General features: G+C 36.6%; 1 protein-coding gene across 1 annotated transcript; it reads left to right on the forward strand.

The window, feature by feature from the left end:
* Positions 1–8,921: 8,921 nt before the first annotated feature.
* Positions 8,922–14,606, forward strand: LOC150083844 (NFX1-type zinc finger-containing protein 1-like). The gene is made up of 2 exons (XM_090375421.1): positions 8,922–12,203; positions 12,288–14,606. Exons 1-2 carry the CDS (start codon positions 8,922–8,924, stop codon positions 14,604–14,606), a joined length of 5,601 nt encoding a protein of 1,866 aa, XP_090231547.1.
* The last annotated feature ends 4,557 nt before the right edge of the window (positions 14,607–19,163 follow it).

Consider the following 19,163-nt stretch of genomic DNA (forward strand, 5'->3'; position numbering starts at 1 on the left):
ATCAACAGTTAACCCATAGACATCAAGCGGCCCAATGTGATTCTACCCTTTCCTTCTACTGTTAATATAAGCATAGATAATGGAATAGATAAGCACAGATAGTTAATATATAGATAAGCACAGACAGTTAATATAACCTTGAGTACTGCATATAGATCTGGAGGTCACATTCTAGGAAGGATGTAGAGTTGCTGGGACGAGTACAGGGAAGTGCAACAAGATTGGTGAGCAGAACAAAGGGTTGCTCTTACCAAGAAAGGCTTCAGTTCTGCAAAAATTGCAGAGTCTGGAGACTAAACCCCTTGTGAGGTTTGCAGGGTAGAGTTTGAGGTGTATAAGGCATTGAATGGTTTGAGCAAGCTCAGTGCCGATGGGATTCTTCTTCACTCCCAAATTACCCACAGGGGCATAAATTCAAATTGAGGAAAGACAATGGTAGAATAGATGTTCAGAAATTTGCCTTTAGTCAGTGGGTGGTTGATTGCTGGAACAAACTTCCCTCTAACATTGTGGAAGTTCATAGATTATATTAATTTATATAAAGTTTATATAAATTCAAGGAAGCACTGAACAAACTTTTGGAGTGAGCGGATGGGTGAATTGGAAGGTGTTTTTTTTTTTTTTTTTTTTTTGCTGTATAAGCTTGCTTTCTTGCATGATATGTCTCTGCTAATGCTAGCAGAATTCTTTGCTGTTTTTCTTTACCAGAGACTTCTCATAATCTGCCTTAGCTTGCCTGACCTTTTTGATTTGATTATAGACTAATTTAACGTGGGAGCTCACATCTAATGAGTATCGGCTTGGCACACCCAGGGTCTTGAGCTGGATATCATCAGTTCTCTCTCTCTTTCGCAGCAAAAGCCTCAGGCTTCCTTGCACCATATGGCTAATGATGATAATAATAATTTATATGCATCCCATTCACTTTTCTTCTCTACCCCGAGTCTTAGTAGTTCATCTGACATCCATTATGAAAAAAAAAAGCCCAGTAACTTCTTTCTTATTTCCTGAATATTTTCCAATTAGCATTTTTGAGTTGGAAGCGTCATCAGTTGATCCCACTCACTGCAGAAAATTTAAAAACTGTCTGAGACCACTGTAAAAAAAAAAAAAAAAAAAATGTTCTTGTTTATACTCCGGCACAATTTCCAAGTCAGTGGAGTTTACAATAAATCATCAATACATATATTAATTGTATTTAGCAGTCACAAGCTTGAACTCCAGTCTACTCAAAGGGGGCATGCTACTGCACTCACGTCCCTGACCACTCAACTGTGTCAGGCCTAGTCACCTTTACAAAAGCAAAAGCCTTTCCCTTCATCCTTTACAGTAGTTATGTGTTTAATTAAATTCCACATTAGTACACTGTGATTGCAGCCACCCAGTGGGTCTTTTATCCACACATTTTTAATGCATGAAGAATTATTACTGATAACCAGATCAAGATTATTGCCTCTTGTTGCCTCTCTAACATGCTGTAGAAAACAGTCATCTAAGAAATCTACAAAAGTCTTGTTGGTGTGCGCATGATCAACCCACAAATCCCAGTCAACATCTGGAAAGTTAAAATCCCCCATTATGAGACATTCTCATTTGCTGCACACTATTTCTTTGTAAAACTGTTTGGTGTACTCTTCACAGTCAATAGGTCTATAATACACTCCTCCCAATTTTGTTTTCCCTTGCTTATATGACACTAAAATGACTCAACATAGCATTCGTTGCCTAAGATAACTGGATCCTCTTCTTTAGACGTAATGGCGAAGGTAAAGAAAGCCTGCACGAGAACGACGAGAAACGTCGGATAACTTATGCGGAAAATTAGTTTCCCGATGCGGAAAATTAGCTGCTCACACGGTAAACAGACGGTAGGTGTTATCAGTCTGGAGCAAAGTCGAGAACGATATATTGATTGACAGGTAGGTGTGGAAAATGATCTGCTGATTGGTGCACAACACACGATAACATCGGTTTAGTATCACTTTAGCAGCACTAATGGTAACTTGTCCTAATCGCACATGCCCTGACCTTTTTTTCACCATTATGAAATACTGTAATGGTGAAAAAAGGTCAGGTTACCTCGACTTGAATCCCATGGGAGCTTGAACCCCTACCGAAGTGGAGTGGGTAACCTAATCTTTTTTCTTTAGAATCAGTCATATTTAGAAATATATACATAAAAAATACATTTTTTATATGACTGTATTTTTATTTTCTTGATCAATAATATGCCCTAATGGTGAAAAAAGGTCAGGTTACCCCCATTTGAATCTCATGGGAGCTTGAACCCCACTCCCGAAATGGAGGAGGTAACCTAACCTTTTTTCTTTAGAATCATGGGTGGACTAGCACATAAATTGTTTATTAACAAAATATTAATTTTTTATTACTGTACTTTTATTTTTAAAGACACTCGTGCGGATACACACGTATCATAACGTCAATCAGCACCTTAAAAGATTCATCGCTACTATTACCTGTTCACCGTTCATTACAAAACTATTATGCACCGTTCTTTACTATTAAATACACATCATAATGCCAACCAATGACTACACAGTAGCTTGTCGTCTGTTGTCGTCTCTCGGGCTTAATGTCCAAGTTTGCAGACGATACAAAGGTTGGCAGGGTTGTCAAGGACACTACTGACACTATGCTGCTGCAACAGGATCTGGAAAGGTTGAGCAGATGGGCTGAGAGGTGGCAAATGAAGTTTAACATTGACAAATGTAAAGTACTACACATGGGAAACAGCAACCCCAGAGCAACGTATCAACTCTGTAGTACTACACTGAGAGTGGTAGAGAATGAAAGGGACTTGGGGTGGTTGTGCAGGCAGATATGAAGTTCTCTGAGCAGTGCAGACGGGCTGCAAGAGTAGCTCATGGAGTATTGTCAATGATATACAGGAATTTTTCCAGCAGGGATAAGGAGGTGATTATTCCATTGTATAAGGCAATGGTCAGGCCACACCTAGAGTACTGTATACAGGTCTGGAGGCCTCATTTCAAAAAAGATGTAGAGCTGCTGGAACGAGTACAGAGAAGGGCAACAAGATTAGTGAATGGAACAAAGGGCTGCTCTTACGAAGAAAGGCTTAAGTTTTGCAAATTACAGTGTCTGGAGACTAGGCACCAGCGAGGTGATCTGATAGAGGTGTATAAAGCCTTGAATGGTTTAAGCATGCTCAATGCTGATGGGATTCTTCCTCTAGCTCAGAAAAATCAGCTGAGAGGGCATAAATTCAAATTGAGGAAAGACAGATGTAGGATAGACGTGTGGAAATTTGCCTTTAGCCAGCGGGTGGTTGGTTGGTGGAACAGACTTCCATCCCTTGTGGTGGAGGTTGATAGCCTAAATAAGTTTAAGGCTCAGCTGGACAGGTATTTTGAACGAACAGAGGGGTGAAGTGGAAGTGGGTTTTTTTTTTTTTTTTTTTTTGGCTGATGCTGCATAAGCTTGCTTTCTTGCATCAAATGCCTCTACTAATGCTAATGCTAATGTTGCGCCCACCAACAATCATTTCATCGTTTGCCACGCCTACCTTCAATCAATATATCTTTCTCGATTTCTGCTCCAGACCGATAAAACCTACTGTGTGTTTACCGAGCGAGCAGCACTAGAGTCCGGTGTCGGGAAACTAATATTCCGCGTAAGTTATCCGACGTTTCTCATCGTTCTTGTGCAGGCTTTCTTTACCTTAGCCGGCTTAATATTCTTCTTAACTAGAGTATAACTCTTCCACCTTCCCGTCCTTCCTATATATTGTACTTCCCATATTAAAATTCAAATTCAGCATCACTTATGTCTGAGTGACACCACATCTCTGCTATTCCTATAGTATCTGCATTTGATGACTTAATCGCTACTTCAAATTCATAAAATTTATTTACAGTGCTCTTAGCATTAGTGTGCATGTAAGTATACATACACATGTTCTTACTCTTAGTTACTCTAAAACAGCCCATGTATTCATTTGTTTTTCAATGATCCACAGCAGAGCCTGAAGTCTACATCCCTTATATCTGTGTGACACCATGTCTCTGATATCCCAACAATATCTGCCTTGCTCAAAACATCAAAGGCAGATATTGTTGGGATATCAGAGACGTGGTGTCACACAGATATAAGGGATGCAGAACTGCAATTTGGGGAGTACAACGTCTACAGAAAGGATAGACAGGATAGGAAGGGGGGAGGGGTTATGCTATTAGTTAAGAAACACATAAAAACCAAGGAAGTGAAGCCAGTTGACATCGCTGGACAGTGCAGTGTTGAGTCAGTTTGGTGTGACATAAGCATTGGGAGATCAAAATTGAGAGTAGGAGTGTGCTATAGGCCTAATGACTCTGATGAGTATAATAAGGAACTGTACAGGGAAATAGAGTGGGCCAGTAAATCAGAGAGTCTTATAATGGGAGATTTTAATTTCCCAGATATTGACTGGAATTTGGGAGCTGGTTACTCACACACTAGCAGGGCTTTTGTGGATTTATTGGATGATTGTTTTCTACATCAGCATGTTCGGGAGGCAACTAGAGGGAGTAATACTCTTGATTTGATTATCAGCAGTGATTCTTCATGCATTAAGAATCTGCAGATAAATGAACCACTAGGTGGCAGTGATCACAGTGTGCTGAAGTGGGATTTACTCAAAGAGGTAACTACCATTAGGGGTAAAGGGAAGGGTTATTGCTTCAGTAAAGGCGACTACGATGGACTGAGAAATGGGAAGCATTCAAAGAATTATCTTGGAAGCTACTAGGCTTTACATACAAACTAAGAAATATTGTTCAAGGTTTAGGCCAAAATGGATGTCAGATGAACTAATGAGGCATATGGCAGAGAAGAAAAATGCATGGGATACATACAAATTAACACATGACACAGAAGCCTATGATAGATACAAGTTGATATGCAACCAAGTTACAAAGGAGGTTAGGCAGGCGAAGGCAGATTACGAGAAATCCTTGGCAAGGGATGCAAAGAAAAACAGCAAAGAGTTCTTTACTTAGGTAAACTCTAGAAGGAAGTTGATGAATCAGATTGGTCCACTTGATATTGATGGGTCAACTGTTGATGATCCTGCTCAGGTAGCTAACAAACTAAATGAATATTTTGCATCGACATTCACACACGAGGAGTTATTCAGCAAGGGGAATGCCAGATGTGTATTCAACTCTAGCAGTAAGCTACAGAATCTTGAAATAACTGGGAGTAAAGTGGAGGAGAAACTGTTGAAGATAAACACAAGAAAGGCACCCGGGGTGGATGGGATCTATCCAGTTATATTAAAGGCGGCAGCAAAGGAAGTAAGCAAACCCTTAGCCATAATTATGAGAGCTTCCTTGGACTCAGGGGAGGTACCCATAGTCTGGAAATGTGCAAATGTGACCCCAATTCACAAAGGAGGATCAAAGGCTGACACAAGTAATTATAAACCTGTGAGCTTAACTTCTGTTCCAGGAAAATTGATGGAGGCACTGGTTAAAGAAGCACTGCAGGATCATTTAGACAAGACTTCAGTTATAGCTCAGACACAGCATGGTTTTGTTAAGGGGAAGTCTTGCCTGACCAACTTGATTGGATACTATGATGCAGTCACAAAAGAACTGGATGCAGGGAATAACTTTGATATTATATACTTGGATCTTGGAAAGGCTTTTGATACTGTTGCACATGGAAGACTGCTACACAAATTGGAGCAGTTTACATTGGAGGCAAATTGCTGCTATGGATAAAGGGGTGGTTGAGGGGGAGAAGACAGAGAGTGGTAATCAATGGACACTGCTCATCGTGGACTAATGTTATTAGTGGAGTCCCTCAGGGCTCAGTGTTGGGTCCATTATTGTTTTCTGTATTTATAAATGATATTGATGATGGTATATCAAGCTTAATGTCCAAGTTTGCAGATGATACAAAGGTTGGCAGGGTTGTCAAGGACACTACTGATACTATGCTGCTGCAACAGGATCTGGAAAGGTTGAGCAGATGGGCTGAGAGGTGGCAAATGAAGTTTAACATTGACAAATGTAAAGTACTACACATGGGAAACAGCAACCCCAGAGCAACGTATCAACTCTGTGGTACTACACTGACAGTGGTAGAGAATGAAAGGGACTTGGGGGTGGTTGTGCAGGCAGATATGAAGTTCTCTGAGCAGTGCAGACGGGCTGCAAGAGTAGCTCATGGAGTATTGTCAATGATATACAGGAATTTTTCCAGCAGGGATAAGGAGGTGATTATTCCATTGTATAAGGCAATGGTCAGGCCACACCTAGAGTACTGTATACAGGTCTGGAGGCCTCATTTCAAGAAGGATGTAGAGCTGCTGGAACGAGTACAGAGAAGGGCAACAAGATTAGTGAATGGAACAAAGGGCTGCTCTTACGAAGAAAGGCTTAAGTTTTGCAAATTACAGTGTCTGGAGACTAGGCACCAGCGAGGTGATCTGATAGAGGTGTATAAAGCCTTGAATGGTTTGAGCATGCTCAATGCTGATGGGATTCTTCCTCTAGCTCAGAAAAATCACCTGAGAGGGCATAAATTCAAATTGAGGAAAGACAGATGTAGGATAGACGTGCGGAAATTTGCCTTTAGTCAGCGGATGGTTGGTTGGTGGAACAGACTTCCATCCCTTGTGGTGGAGGTTGATAGCCTAAATAAGTTTAAGGCTCAACTGGATAGGCATTTTTAACGAATAGAGGGGTGAAGTGGAAGTGGGTTTTTTTTTTTTTTTTTTTTTTTGGCTGATGCTGCATAAGCTTGCTTTCTTGCATCAAATGCCTCTACTAATGCTAATGCTAATGCTAAAAAGTCCCGTACACCTTGCTTTTTGGGCTTCTGCGTGTATCAATAGTAGCAGTGCAAGGATCACTTTCACCTCTTCCTGCGGTTATAGTTAAGCTTGTAGTTTTCCAACCCACCTATCACTGCCTCGATAGCATCAGCAAATATTCTTGTACTCCTATTTAACTGTATCCTATCCCTGTAAAAACAGTCTCTCCGTTTAACAAATGACTGAGTTGTGACTTCCAACAAGGACGTATCCTATTAGCTGGTGTTTGGTGGCTGTTATCTACCAAAAACTGAAAAACATAAATATCAATTAGGATACCAGTGGGAATTTTAGTATTCCTTCAGCATGATATTCAAGTTGGATTTCCATCATTAAGCACCTTTTTAATTCGGAAAGTTTAACCATAAAAATTCAGTATGGCACCGTGTATGTCAGGAAACACCTGTTGCTATTATCACTTTCTATAGAATTTTTTTTTTTTTTAGTTTTTTTTTACCTGCTTTTTCTCTACCCTGAGATTTGTTTTTGTTATTAGTGACTAAGGCCATATTGCTCCTTGTATATTGTCTATAAATTGTGTGTGTGTTCTAATGTCAATTTTCTGTTTGCTGGAAGAAAAACCTGAGAAAAACCATACTACCCTTGCCCGAAACTAATTCAGCCACATTAAAAACCCATAAAAATTCCTCACATCATTGATGGAACTTGAACTCAGGTCTTTTCCACCTGGAGTGGGGATGATGGCAATTCTGCCAACTGTGCTACCCATGAGGGTCCCTGAGATTTGGCTGTACAGTAGTTGGAAATGATAACGAGAGGTAAAAACTGACTGGTGAAGTAAAAGCACTACATGTCTGCTGCTGTTATGGTGTTTTCCATGTCCACTACATAGTTAAAGAAGAGATCAGAAGTCGTGAGTTTGAAAACTTAAAGTTGAAAAGTGCCTTTTTAATAAGTGGCACTGACTTGTCTGAATTTAATTCATTACCCAAAAGAAGTTTAAAAAAAATTAATAAATTCCTCAAGGAAAAGTACTTGGCATTTTAACAATTTCTCTAGTTGACCAGCAAAAAGCAACCAACAAAAACCCAAAAACAAACAAGCAAGCAAAAAAAACAATAGTTATCATCAGATCTTGAATAGGCAGGAAAACAGACAACATCCTGGGATTTATAGAAGAATGGAACACACTGTAGGTATAACTTTAAATTCTAAATAATTTAAAATCATCCCTTGCAATTGCTTAAGAGTGCTAAACTAAAGAGTATGGTATATGATTCGTAGAACATTGCCTAGGTAATTAACTCAACAGGAATCACCTTAGGTAATGAACTTGACAGGTGTAAAACAAACAACACCACACATTATGTTGAGTTGGTTTAAAAGTATTTCATTGTTCTCTCTGTGGCCAGTTACAATATATAAAATTTCAATGCATTGTTCGATGTTTGCCCTCAAATTCAAGTGTTTGTTGCTTACATGATGACCTATATGTATGTTATTAGATGCAACATTGTCCAACTGATGAAACAATTAGAAGCGACTGGGATCAAAGAAATCAGAGTTAATGCTCAAATTCGATTTCTTGTCCCAAGATAATAAGATTGATGTCTGTGAAGTCACTGGTGACTTTAGACATTCTTCTCGTTAGCAAAGTAGCATAACAGCTGCAACTTTATGGTATTATTCTATAATTTTACTTATTTAAATGCAGTTAACTTAATGTTAATTTATTTCTGGATATTGTATCTGTGCAAGATGAAGAAAACATGTCCTTTTAAAAGCAAGTCTTAAGATATGCTTTACAGATTTTTTTACAAATTCAATTCTTCATTAGGTGCATGCTAATTTCTACATACTTTTCTATAAAATAATTTAAAAATGAATCTAAAACATGTTATATTTTACAGGATCCACAACTGTTTTGTATACTGACCTACATCGTGATGTCAAACAGCATGAACATCGAAGAACCTCATAAACATGATGTTACCAAACTGATGTGAACTGAAATGAGTTCACAGAAATGCAACGGTAATTTAAAATTATTCAAGAAAGAAAATTATATGATAGCACAGTGAACAGAAATTAAGAAAATTTAATAAGGATAAAGTAAAGGAATATGCATAAGAAAAATATTACTTTAATAAGTAAGGAAAGGAGAACAAACTTTCAACAAAGAGAAACAAATTGGGATGAACTGAAAAACAGAGGTAGTACAATAAAAAGCAAGATTGATGAAATGACGGCTATTTCAAAGAGAACTAGTGTTAATATTTTGAATTACTTAAATAACAAAGAAACAAATTTGCAAGCATACTTAAAGAAACATGATTTAACACTTGAAGAGGTAAAACTACTTCTATACTTGCTGGCTAAAGCATGTGATGCAACAAACTCCAGAAATATTGTGAACCTTATTCGGAAACTTCAGTCATCATGCTTATTTCTCCTCAGCACAGTTCCAAGCACTTTCACAAAATCAGTTTTTACATCAAATGATATTCATGGAATGGCAAAAAGTTTAGTAAGATTGTTAGAAGAATTTTTTCTTAGGATGCCTTCAATGACAAGTAACGAACTGGATATTCTTCTTCCATTCTTGAAAGAATATCTCAGGAAACACAAAGCTGATATTCAAGATGCAGAAGATATTCTCGAATCAGTTATTGAACTAGAGAAACAAAAAGTGCATTTCTTTACAACTGCGATAACAGATATATCTACATCTGAAGCATCTGTGTCTGTAATGCCTCCAAATGACTTTCGTTTATTATCAATCATTCCATCTGCAGCTGATATACTCTCAACAGAACCTTTATTTCTTCGAAAAAATGTGATTAGTGGCTGTTATGAAAGTGTTGAGGATTATCTAGATGTGCAATTTCGCCTGTTAAGGGAAGACATGTTGCATTCCTTTCGAGAAGGAATCATGGAGTATAAATTTCTTCATTCTAGGAATCGCCCAACAACTAATTTGACTTCCGGTCGCATCTATCATAATGTCACTCTATTGGAGACCAGTTATACTTTATCAGGCATTATGTATAAAGCTGAGGTAGAGTTATTAAGAGAAGTCAATTGGAAATATACCAATAAATTAAAACCAAAAAGTCTCATTTGTCTTTCTTCAGATAATTTTGAAACTATGTATTTTGTTTGTATTGAAAACCGTACAGCGAAATATGGAATAAGTAAAAGTTGCATCCTGGAACTGGCAGCAGAGACTGACCTTGGAAACAATTTTAAGTTAGCACTGTCCACTTATGCTGCTTTTGAATCAGATTCATACTTTGAAGCTTATCGGCATACCCTAAAAACAATGAAAGATATGTCAGAAAAGAACTTTGCACTTGCTGATGTAATAATTTATCTTAGAAATGCTGTTTCCTTACCTGATTACCTCAACCCTGGATTTATTTTTGAGCTACCACTATGCATCAAACCAGAGTTGTTAAAGAGAAAAGTACCATTATGTACATCATATTCCCACGTTCCTTTTGATAGTGATTTGGAATTGGAGGATGAAATAGAATTTGCCACTGAAATGCAATCACGAATGTTAAAAAGTTTAATGGAGACAGTTTGGCAACGTACTGTTAAGTGTTGCATCAGTGATGAGAGTTGGCCTTCTGCTGACACCCTTGGGTTGGACGAATATCAGATGAAAGCTTTTCACTTAGCATTAACAAATAAGATTTGCATAATACAGGGTCCACCTGGGACTGGAAAAACATACTTAGGACAAAAAATTATAAACAGTATTTTACTGAACATGTACAAATCAATACAATCACCAATTCTGATTGTTTGCTATACAAATCATGCTTTGGATCAGTTCCTACAAGGACTCCTTCCTTTTACCAGAAAGATTGTTCGAGTTGGTGGCAGGATAAAATGTAAAGAAATAATGCCACATGAATTAAAAAATATTACATTTGCTATGAGAAAACGTAATGCCATAAGAAACAAACATTGCATCAAAACATTTGATGAAGAAACAGAACTTTCCTTAATGATAGCTGAAAATCTATTTGAAGGTAGATATTTTCCTTATGAAACATTTCATTTCCATTCTCAGATCACTCACTATAAAAACAAGCTTAAACTTTTGAATTCTGAATTAAACTTCCTAACGTTACATCCTCTGTACTGTGGAATACAAATTCTTAGTAGGAATGTGCAAGAAAATTATGATCAGTTCTTTGACGAAAGCATACAAAACAAAGACGACAAAGAAAACTGGAAAACAGTTGGTAAGGAACAGGAAAGAGAGCTACAAATACAATCAGTAAAGGAGTGGCTGTGTTTAACTCCACAGTTCATTCATATTTATGAAGATCAAGAAATCAAAGAGTTCTTAAAAAATACAATGTACATTGAATCTGGAAATGAAAATGGGCAGCCCCTCAAAATACACAAAATATCTAAAGCATCTCACGAGATCAACATAAATGTTCAACAAAGTGATGTATCCGATGAAGATGAATGGGATACAGATGACAATTATGAGGAAAGTATCGCTTATAGCTCACAAGACATTACTGAAATTACACACATGCTGATAACCATTTTTAACAAAGAAGGTAATGAAATTAACCAAAACAGTGACCTAACAGAACTTATACATATAGAAGATCAGAAGGAATGTAATTATAATGAGCAGTGCATATCAGAAACTATTGATGTATGGGAATTGTTTATTACAGACCGCTGGAAACTTTTTTGGAAATGGAGAAAAAGCCTAGAAAAAAAACTGAAGTTAGAAATTTCAATGTATGAGAGAATTCATAAAAATGCCACTGAACAGTTACTTAAGGAGCAAACTGAATTTCACAGTATCATTTTAAAACGAGCTGATATTGTTGCCTTCACTGCTACTTCAGCTGCCAAGAACAGAAAATTAATTGAGCTAATTAAACCAAATATTGTCATGTTTGAAGAGGCAGCAGAAGTTCTGGAAGGCCATGTTATTACTTCCATACCTTCCTCTGCTCAGCACTTAATCTTAATAGGTGATCACCAACAACTAAGGCCTAAAAATTCTGTTCATGAGTTGGCAAAAAAGTATCATTTAGACATATCAATGTTTGAAAGGCTCTTTGAAAATGGGATGCCATCACAGACCTTGCAGATACAGCACAGAATGCGACCTGCCATAGCCGACCTTCTGGTACCAGATATTTATCCAGCATTAAAAAATCATCCCACAGTTTGTGAATACCCAGACATTAGAGGTATGAAAGAAAATATGTTTTTTATGTGTCACCAGTACCGTGAAGATGAACACAACGAAGCCAGAAGTTATTCTAACGCTAGAGAAGCAAAAGTTCTTATTGGCCTTTGTAAATACCTTCTAGAACAAGAATATGATGGTTCAGAAATCACTGTCCTTGTACTGTATGTTGGTCAGTTACTCTTAATTAAAAAATTAATGGAAGAACAGGACATTTTTAATGTAAAAGTAGCAACCGTTGATAATTTTCAGGGAGAAGAAAATAAGATCATTCTTATTTCATTTGTTCGAAGCAATGAATTTGAAATCATTGGTTTTCTAAATGCAAGCAATCGTGTTTGTGTTGCTTTATCTCGTGCTCAGCATGGTTTATACTGCTTTGGTAATTTTATGCTCTATGCTGCAAAAAATAAGCTGTGGTCCTCTATAGTTGAAAAATTGACTGCAAAGGGAGCAATTGGTCCTAATCTGGTTATTCAATGTCCTTTCCATCCAGAAACAAAAAGAATGGTTTCAAATGAAGCAGACTTCCAGATACAGTGTTCAAAGCCGTGCACTTATCAGTTTAGGTGTGGTCACGAATGCCAAAAATCTTGTCATGTTAATCAAGAACATAGAAAATTGCACTGTGAAAAATGTTCGAAAAAGTTAGTCAGCACATCACCTTCTGAAGAGATTGAAAAATGTTTGCAGGATGAGGCTGATAATGAGACTGAAGACAGAAATTATGTTTTCTCTGAAAGTGATAGTTATCAAGAATATTCCTCTGAAACTGTTAATGTCGCTGATGGAAGTACAAGTAACTTAGTAGTCAACACTTTATCTTCTGAAGAGAATGAAGAATGTTTGAAGGATGGGGCTGATAATGTGACAAATAGAAATTGTTACATTTCCTCTGAAAATGAAAGTTATCAAGAGCATTCCTCTGAAACTTCTAGCAATGTAAATATCTTGGAAAAGGCCCAAGATAAAAGTAAACTATTACCATGTGGCCACGAAGTATATGTTAAACAATCTGCTGATGGTACTTCCCAGAATTCTTCTGTAGAGTGTAAGAAAATTATATCTGTTACCTCTCCATGTGGCCATCAGATACAAGTTGTGTGTAGCAAGTATGCCACACTGGAGAAAGACATTATGAGAAAAATGTGTAAGGAAGTAATTGTTGTTAATTCGTCATGTGGTCATCAAGTAAAAATTGCATGTGGCGAATATTTAACTTTAGAGGAGGATGGTATAAGAGAAGGATGTAAGGAAATGATTATTATTGATTCCTTATGTGGACATAAGGTCACGGTTCCTTGCAAGGAGCAGAATTATAAAGCTTACATAGTGGTTAAAAATTGTTTGGAGGCGTGCTCAGCCATTCTAGACTGTGGACATAAATGCACTGGTGTTTGCTCCAAGTGCTCCTTCTTGCAGATACACAAACAGTGCCAAAAGCTCTGTGGAAAGTTGTTGCCTTGTGGTCACACGTGTAATAAAAAATGTGGTGTCCCGTGTTTTTGTACTCTACAATGTATTGTTCGATGTCCTCATTACCGCTGCACAAATCCATGTAACCGTCCATGCACAGTATGTCCCAAGCCTTGCACGTGGAAGTGTGAGCATTTTGCTTGCACTCGTCGGTGTGGTGAACAATGTGACAGACCTCCCTGCGATCAACCGTGCACCTTCATTTATTCGTGTGGGCATCAGTGTGTTGGATTTTGTGGTGAGCCATGTCCCTCGGTGTGTTATTGCTGTACAAGTTTAATGTTAGTGCAGAAGACTGAGAAGAGTCTCCTCCAAAAGGGTTATGTATTTTTAGTTGACTGTGGACATGCAGTCGAGGATAAATATTTATCAGCATATCTGAACGATTCCTTGGAAAAGAATACTGGAGCAAGATGTCCAGCATGTTTAAAGCCCATTACTCATAATTATAGATATGGAAATAGTATGAAGTGCAATTTTAAGAAGTCGAGAATGGTGGTGGATGATATTCATCATAAAAAAAAGCAATTGCTATCTGAATTAAGAGATACTTTATTACCTGACTATGCATTTTTCCCCATTGCAATGGAAATATATGTTGTACTTACTAAATGGAGTACTTTTAGTACAGAATATTTTGCACCCTTAAAAATGATTGTTTCATGTTTTAGGGAGCTGTTGTTTAATTGCAATGTGCATTTAATAAATTCAGACCATGATTGCATGGAACTTATAACCGAATTATCCTTGTGGATTAAAAAGTATCTAAGGAAGGCTAGTTGTCAACAGCTTACTGACCTGACCTGGGCAGTGAAAAGATCACTAATGCTTTGTTTACTAATCCAACAGGAATCTAAGTGTGCAAATCAGAAAAATTCTGAAATTAATTCATTGTTTGTAGATATCATGGAACTACTTCAGTCTCCCAAACCATATCGCAATGCAGAAGAGAAGCTTATAAGAACCAAAGTTGAAGAAATCAATGGTATAAATGGAAGACCACTACGTTCTTGTCTGCGCAGTGGTTTTGTTTTGCAATCTTTCCCCTATATTCGGTTACCTAAATGGGAAGAACATCTTGATAGGTCTATATAGAGATGAACTCTTGTCACTGCAGGAATTAAGAATCTGTAAAATTAACAGAAGTCCCAGGAATTCACCACTTGCCCCCAGAATGTCCCAGATTTTTAAAATGTATCCGTGGAAAGGTGATTCACAAGAACTGCAAATGATCAAGTACTTGAAACTAGATCAATATTCTGCAAACTATATCATGAGGACTCCCTTGGCCAGGTGCCTGATGCAATTAAAGCCTCAGAATTTGTAATTTGTGAATTTGGTAATTGTAATTTATTTTAAAAATATGATTATCATAGAAGTCTGTAGCTTTTAGATAAAAGCTAGAAGCTTTTGGATTTAATTATTTTATAATTAAATAAATTCATATTTAACTAATTTACAATTATTTTTATTTAATTCTGTCCATGGAAATACAGATTAGTATGCTTTCATTTTTAATTTTTTTTTTTCTTTTATGTCAAAGCTATTTTGTCCACAGGTTTGAAGGGGAGAAAAATGGCAACCCCTAACCTTCCTCGTCTAGCAAGGCATCCAATAGACGCAACTTTCTTTAAATCTAAAAATACAATAAAATTCACCTATCCATATTCTCTAACTGGCTACACAGTATTTTCTGTTTTTATTTTTATATACTATGAATTATGAGATTTTAGATTTTTGTTTCGCAATTAACAGATGCATGTTCAGTAAAAGTGTCTTGTAGCCAATTCCTATTCCCATGTGGTGTCTGTGAGATGCTAGCAGTAGGTGTGTAATTGTGCCATAATGCTTTGATTTCACAGGCTAAACAACTGACAAAAAATAGACATTGCCTGCACGGTCATTCCCTGCAGGGATATTTGAAATTCCAAAAAAATATATTAGATAGTATGAATCAGAGCTGTAATACTCAATATGTTCTACGTTGATAATAATATTAGTAAATTAATAAGAGGAGTTTACCTCAATATAGTACGTGGAACACTTCCGTATGATACCCTCCAGAAATTAAAACGGAAAAAACGAAAAAATCGACAACTTACCGGTACATTAAAGTAAAATATAAATAATTAAAGTAAAATATAAATAATTAAATAATCAATTTAACACAATTCAAAATCAATTCAAAACAATTAAAATTCAAATTAACGCAATTAAAAGAATCTAACGAAAATATTCAAAACGATTTTCCTTCCTGAAGCTGACAATGCTTTTCGACCGACTGTCGTGATCACAGGAATGAAAATTACCGAATCAGGCTAAACCTGCAACTTAAATAGTGATTATGTGTCTTCGCGCATGCGCGTAAAGGTCCACGCATCGGAGATCAAATATGGCCGCCGAACATTAACAGAATTCTCGTGTAATTTAATTTCAACGGTTTCTGCAATTAATAGTCGCGTATAATTACGTTGAACGTTAAGTATTTTGGCCTCGTTAAATAAAAAAGTATGTTTTTCGTTAATGGCATGAAAGGCTAATTCTGACGCTGCTGAACGAGAAGCACGAACAGAGGCTTCGTGTTGATTTACACGGATATTAAGAGAAAACCGCGTGGAACCCTGATAAGACGAGTCGCAATCACCGCAAGAAATGTTGTAAACCAGGGATCATTAATTTGTGTTGCGAACGCCGAAAGAACCGAGCGATTGTTCAGTATAGTGTGTAACTTCCGTATAGGCCTAGCTATAATTTTAAATTCGGTATCTTTAAAGAATCTGTTAAGCTGTTTGTGCCACTGTTCAACATATGGGACAGAAATAAAGTATTTTTTGATATTACTATTGTTGATTGGTGCAGTATTTTGTATCCTATCCTTAGCTTGTACCCTAATTCGATTTATTGTGTTAATGGGATAACCCCTGTTCAAGAATCTGCTAGTTAATATTTGTATTTCTGAGTCTAAAGCAGAATCCGTCGTTGAATATTTATAGGCATTTAGAAATTGATTAAAGATAATCGATCTTTTGTAGGTGAACGGGTGGTAGCTATTATAATGTAGAAGCATACCGGTGTTTGTGGCTTTTCGATAGATGCTAAATTGTATTTTGTTCGAGTCCCGGGTAAGCGTGAAATTTAGAAAGTTTAATGACTTAGTATCCGTATCTTCCCTTTCCAATGTAAATTTGAGTCTAGAATGAATATTGTTAAACGAATGTAAAATATCTTGGATAGTACTACTATCGGTAATAACTAGAACATCGTCTAAATACCTCCCATAGTATGTGATACGGGGACGAAAAGGTGTCAAATGTATCTGCTCAATCGTTGAGAGATAGATCTCTGACATTAAGCCACTCAGGCTCAAACCCATTGGTAATCCAAAAATTTGTTTGTACACCTTGTCTCGAAAGGTGATGTAGTTAGCCTCAACTAATAGTTTAATTAAGTGAAAAATCTCCTTTATAGGCAGCTTCGTATAATTAATCGGTGTCGAGTTTTTATTTAACATATCCCAAATAATATCTAATGTGTATTCAACGTTTACATTCGTATATAATGATGTAACATCTAATGAGAATAAATTGTCATTGTCGCCGAGTCTACAGTCTTTAAGATTATTAAATAATGTATCGTAATTCTTAATCCCAAATTGTATAACCTGTCTAAAAGGTTTTATAATGTTATATACATGTGTGGCTAAGGCTGAAAATGCCGAGTTCCTGTAGGAAACAATAGGTCGAATCGGAAATCCAGGCTTGTGTAATTTTACCTGACCAAAAAGTGCAGGAATATTGTATGTTCTGGACTTCAATTCCTTCAACTGAACCATAGTAATGTAGTCGTTTTTACGATATGTGGTTAACGTTTTATTGTATTGATTTACCAAATTGGTAAACAGTGTCGGGTCCACTTCACAATAAGTGGAGCTATCAGATACAACTGAATCTAACTTATTAATATAATCATGTTTATCTAGTATTACCACTGTATCTCCTTTATCTGCCCTCTGTATAATAATGTCCTTATTTTCTCGAAGTTCTCGTAAAGCTGAACTGTCATGTGTATTCAATTTAGGAAGTCGTGTTTCTTTTATGTTATTCACTACTTGGTTAACTTGTTGAATAAATACATCTTTTTGTGGAACACTACGAAGTCCAAATTCAAAATCAATTACGCATTGTTTTTTTGGCAGCTTTCGAGGTGGTAAATTATAATTTAATCCTTTGGATAAAAGTGAAATCTGGTCCTGCGATAGTGTACACGAGATTCTTTTAATTGCGTTAATTTGAATTTTAATTGTTTTGAATTGATTTTGAATTGTGTTAAATTGATTATTTAATTATTTATATTTTACTTTAATTATTTATATTTTACTTTAATGTACCGGTAAGTTGTCGATTTTTTCGTTTTTTTCGTTTTAATTTCTGGAGGGTATCATACGGAAGTGTTCCACGTACTATATTGAGGTAAACTCCTCTTATTAATTTACTAATATTATTATCAACGTAGAACATATTGAGTATTATAGCTCTGATTCATACTATCTAATTAATTTTCAAACTCTTATTGACTATTTCATTCACTTCCTGTCTCTCCAGTAGTATACTATCGATACACACAATTATGGGAGATTTTTTGAATGGCTTGGTACAAAATTACATTAAATCTACACTAAGGTACTCGGCCCAAAGTTACCATATTTCTTTCCTAAAATATTGCCTTCAAAACAACATCGTTCCGAAGTTTGCCAGGGTGAATTTAAATCAAAAAATTTCAGGCATAAAACAACTATCACTGGCGGCATCACGTAATATTGTTAAGCTTGCCTTAAAATCTCGATATTCGGATAAACAAAAATACCTTTCCCAGGTTAGGAAGCTTCGCGATAAATTAAAAAATTATCTACATCCGAACGATTGGTCTGTATTGAAGACCTCCATAGATTTGCGACGGGAAGCACAAGCCTCAGAAATAAAAAACAGACACGTTAATAAGTTGCAAACATTATCGAATAGTTCAAGACACGTTCATGCGAATTCTAACACATTGTCGCGAGCTTGCGACCAAGTTCACACGAGTTGGGTGACATCCCCCCCACAGACACATAACGCACTACCACAGAATATGTCGGCTAGTTCACGAACACCCCCTCACCCAGTATCCAACGAACCGACATATCAACAGGTTACAAATCTTTCCTTTACCACCTCGAAAGCTGCCAAAAAAACAATGCGTAATTGATTTTGAATTTGGACTTCGTAGTGTTCCACAAAAAGATGTATTTATTCAACAAGTTAACCAAGTAGTGAATAACATAAAAGAAACACGACTTCCTAAATTGAATACACATGACAGTTCAGCTTTACGAGAACTTCGAGAAAATAAGGACATTATTATACAGAGGGCAGATAAAGGAGATACAGTGGTAATACTAGATAAACATGATTATATTAATAAGTTAGATTCAGTTGTATCTGATAGCTCCACTTATTGTGAAGTGGACCCGACACTGTTTACCAATTTGGTAAATCAATACAATAAAACGTTAACCACATATCGTAAAAACGACTACATTACTATGGTTCAGTTGAAGGAATTGAAGTCCAGAACATACAATATTCCTGCACTTTTTGGTCAGGTAAAATTACA

This window comes from Mastigoproctus giganteus, chromosome 6 (genome assembly GCF_048544385.1).
Source record: "Mastigoproctus giganteus isolate SK-2022 chromosome 6, ASM4854438v1, whole genome shotgun sequence".
NCBI lineage: Eukaryota > Metazoa > Arthropoda > Arachnida > Uropygi > Thelyphonidae > Mastigoproctus > Mastigoproctus giganteus.

Excerpts from the sequence above, each read along its gene's own strand:
- LOC150083844 (XM_090375421.1), top strand. The coding sequence starts at position 8,922 with ATGCATAAGAAAAATATTACTTTAATAAGTAAGGAAAGGAGAACAAAC. Across the intron at positions 12,204-12,287 it reads TCACTGTCCTTGTACTGTAT|GGAGAAGAAAATAAGATCAT; the intron begins GTTGGTCAGTTA and ends GATAATTTTCAG.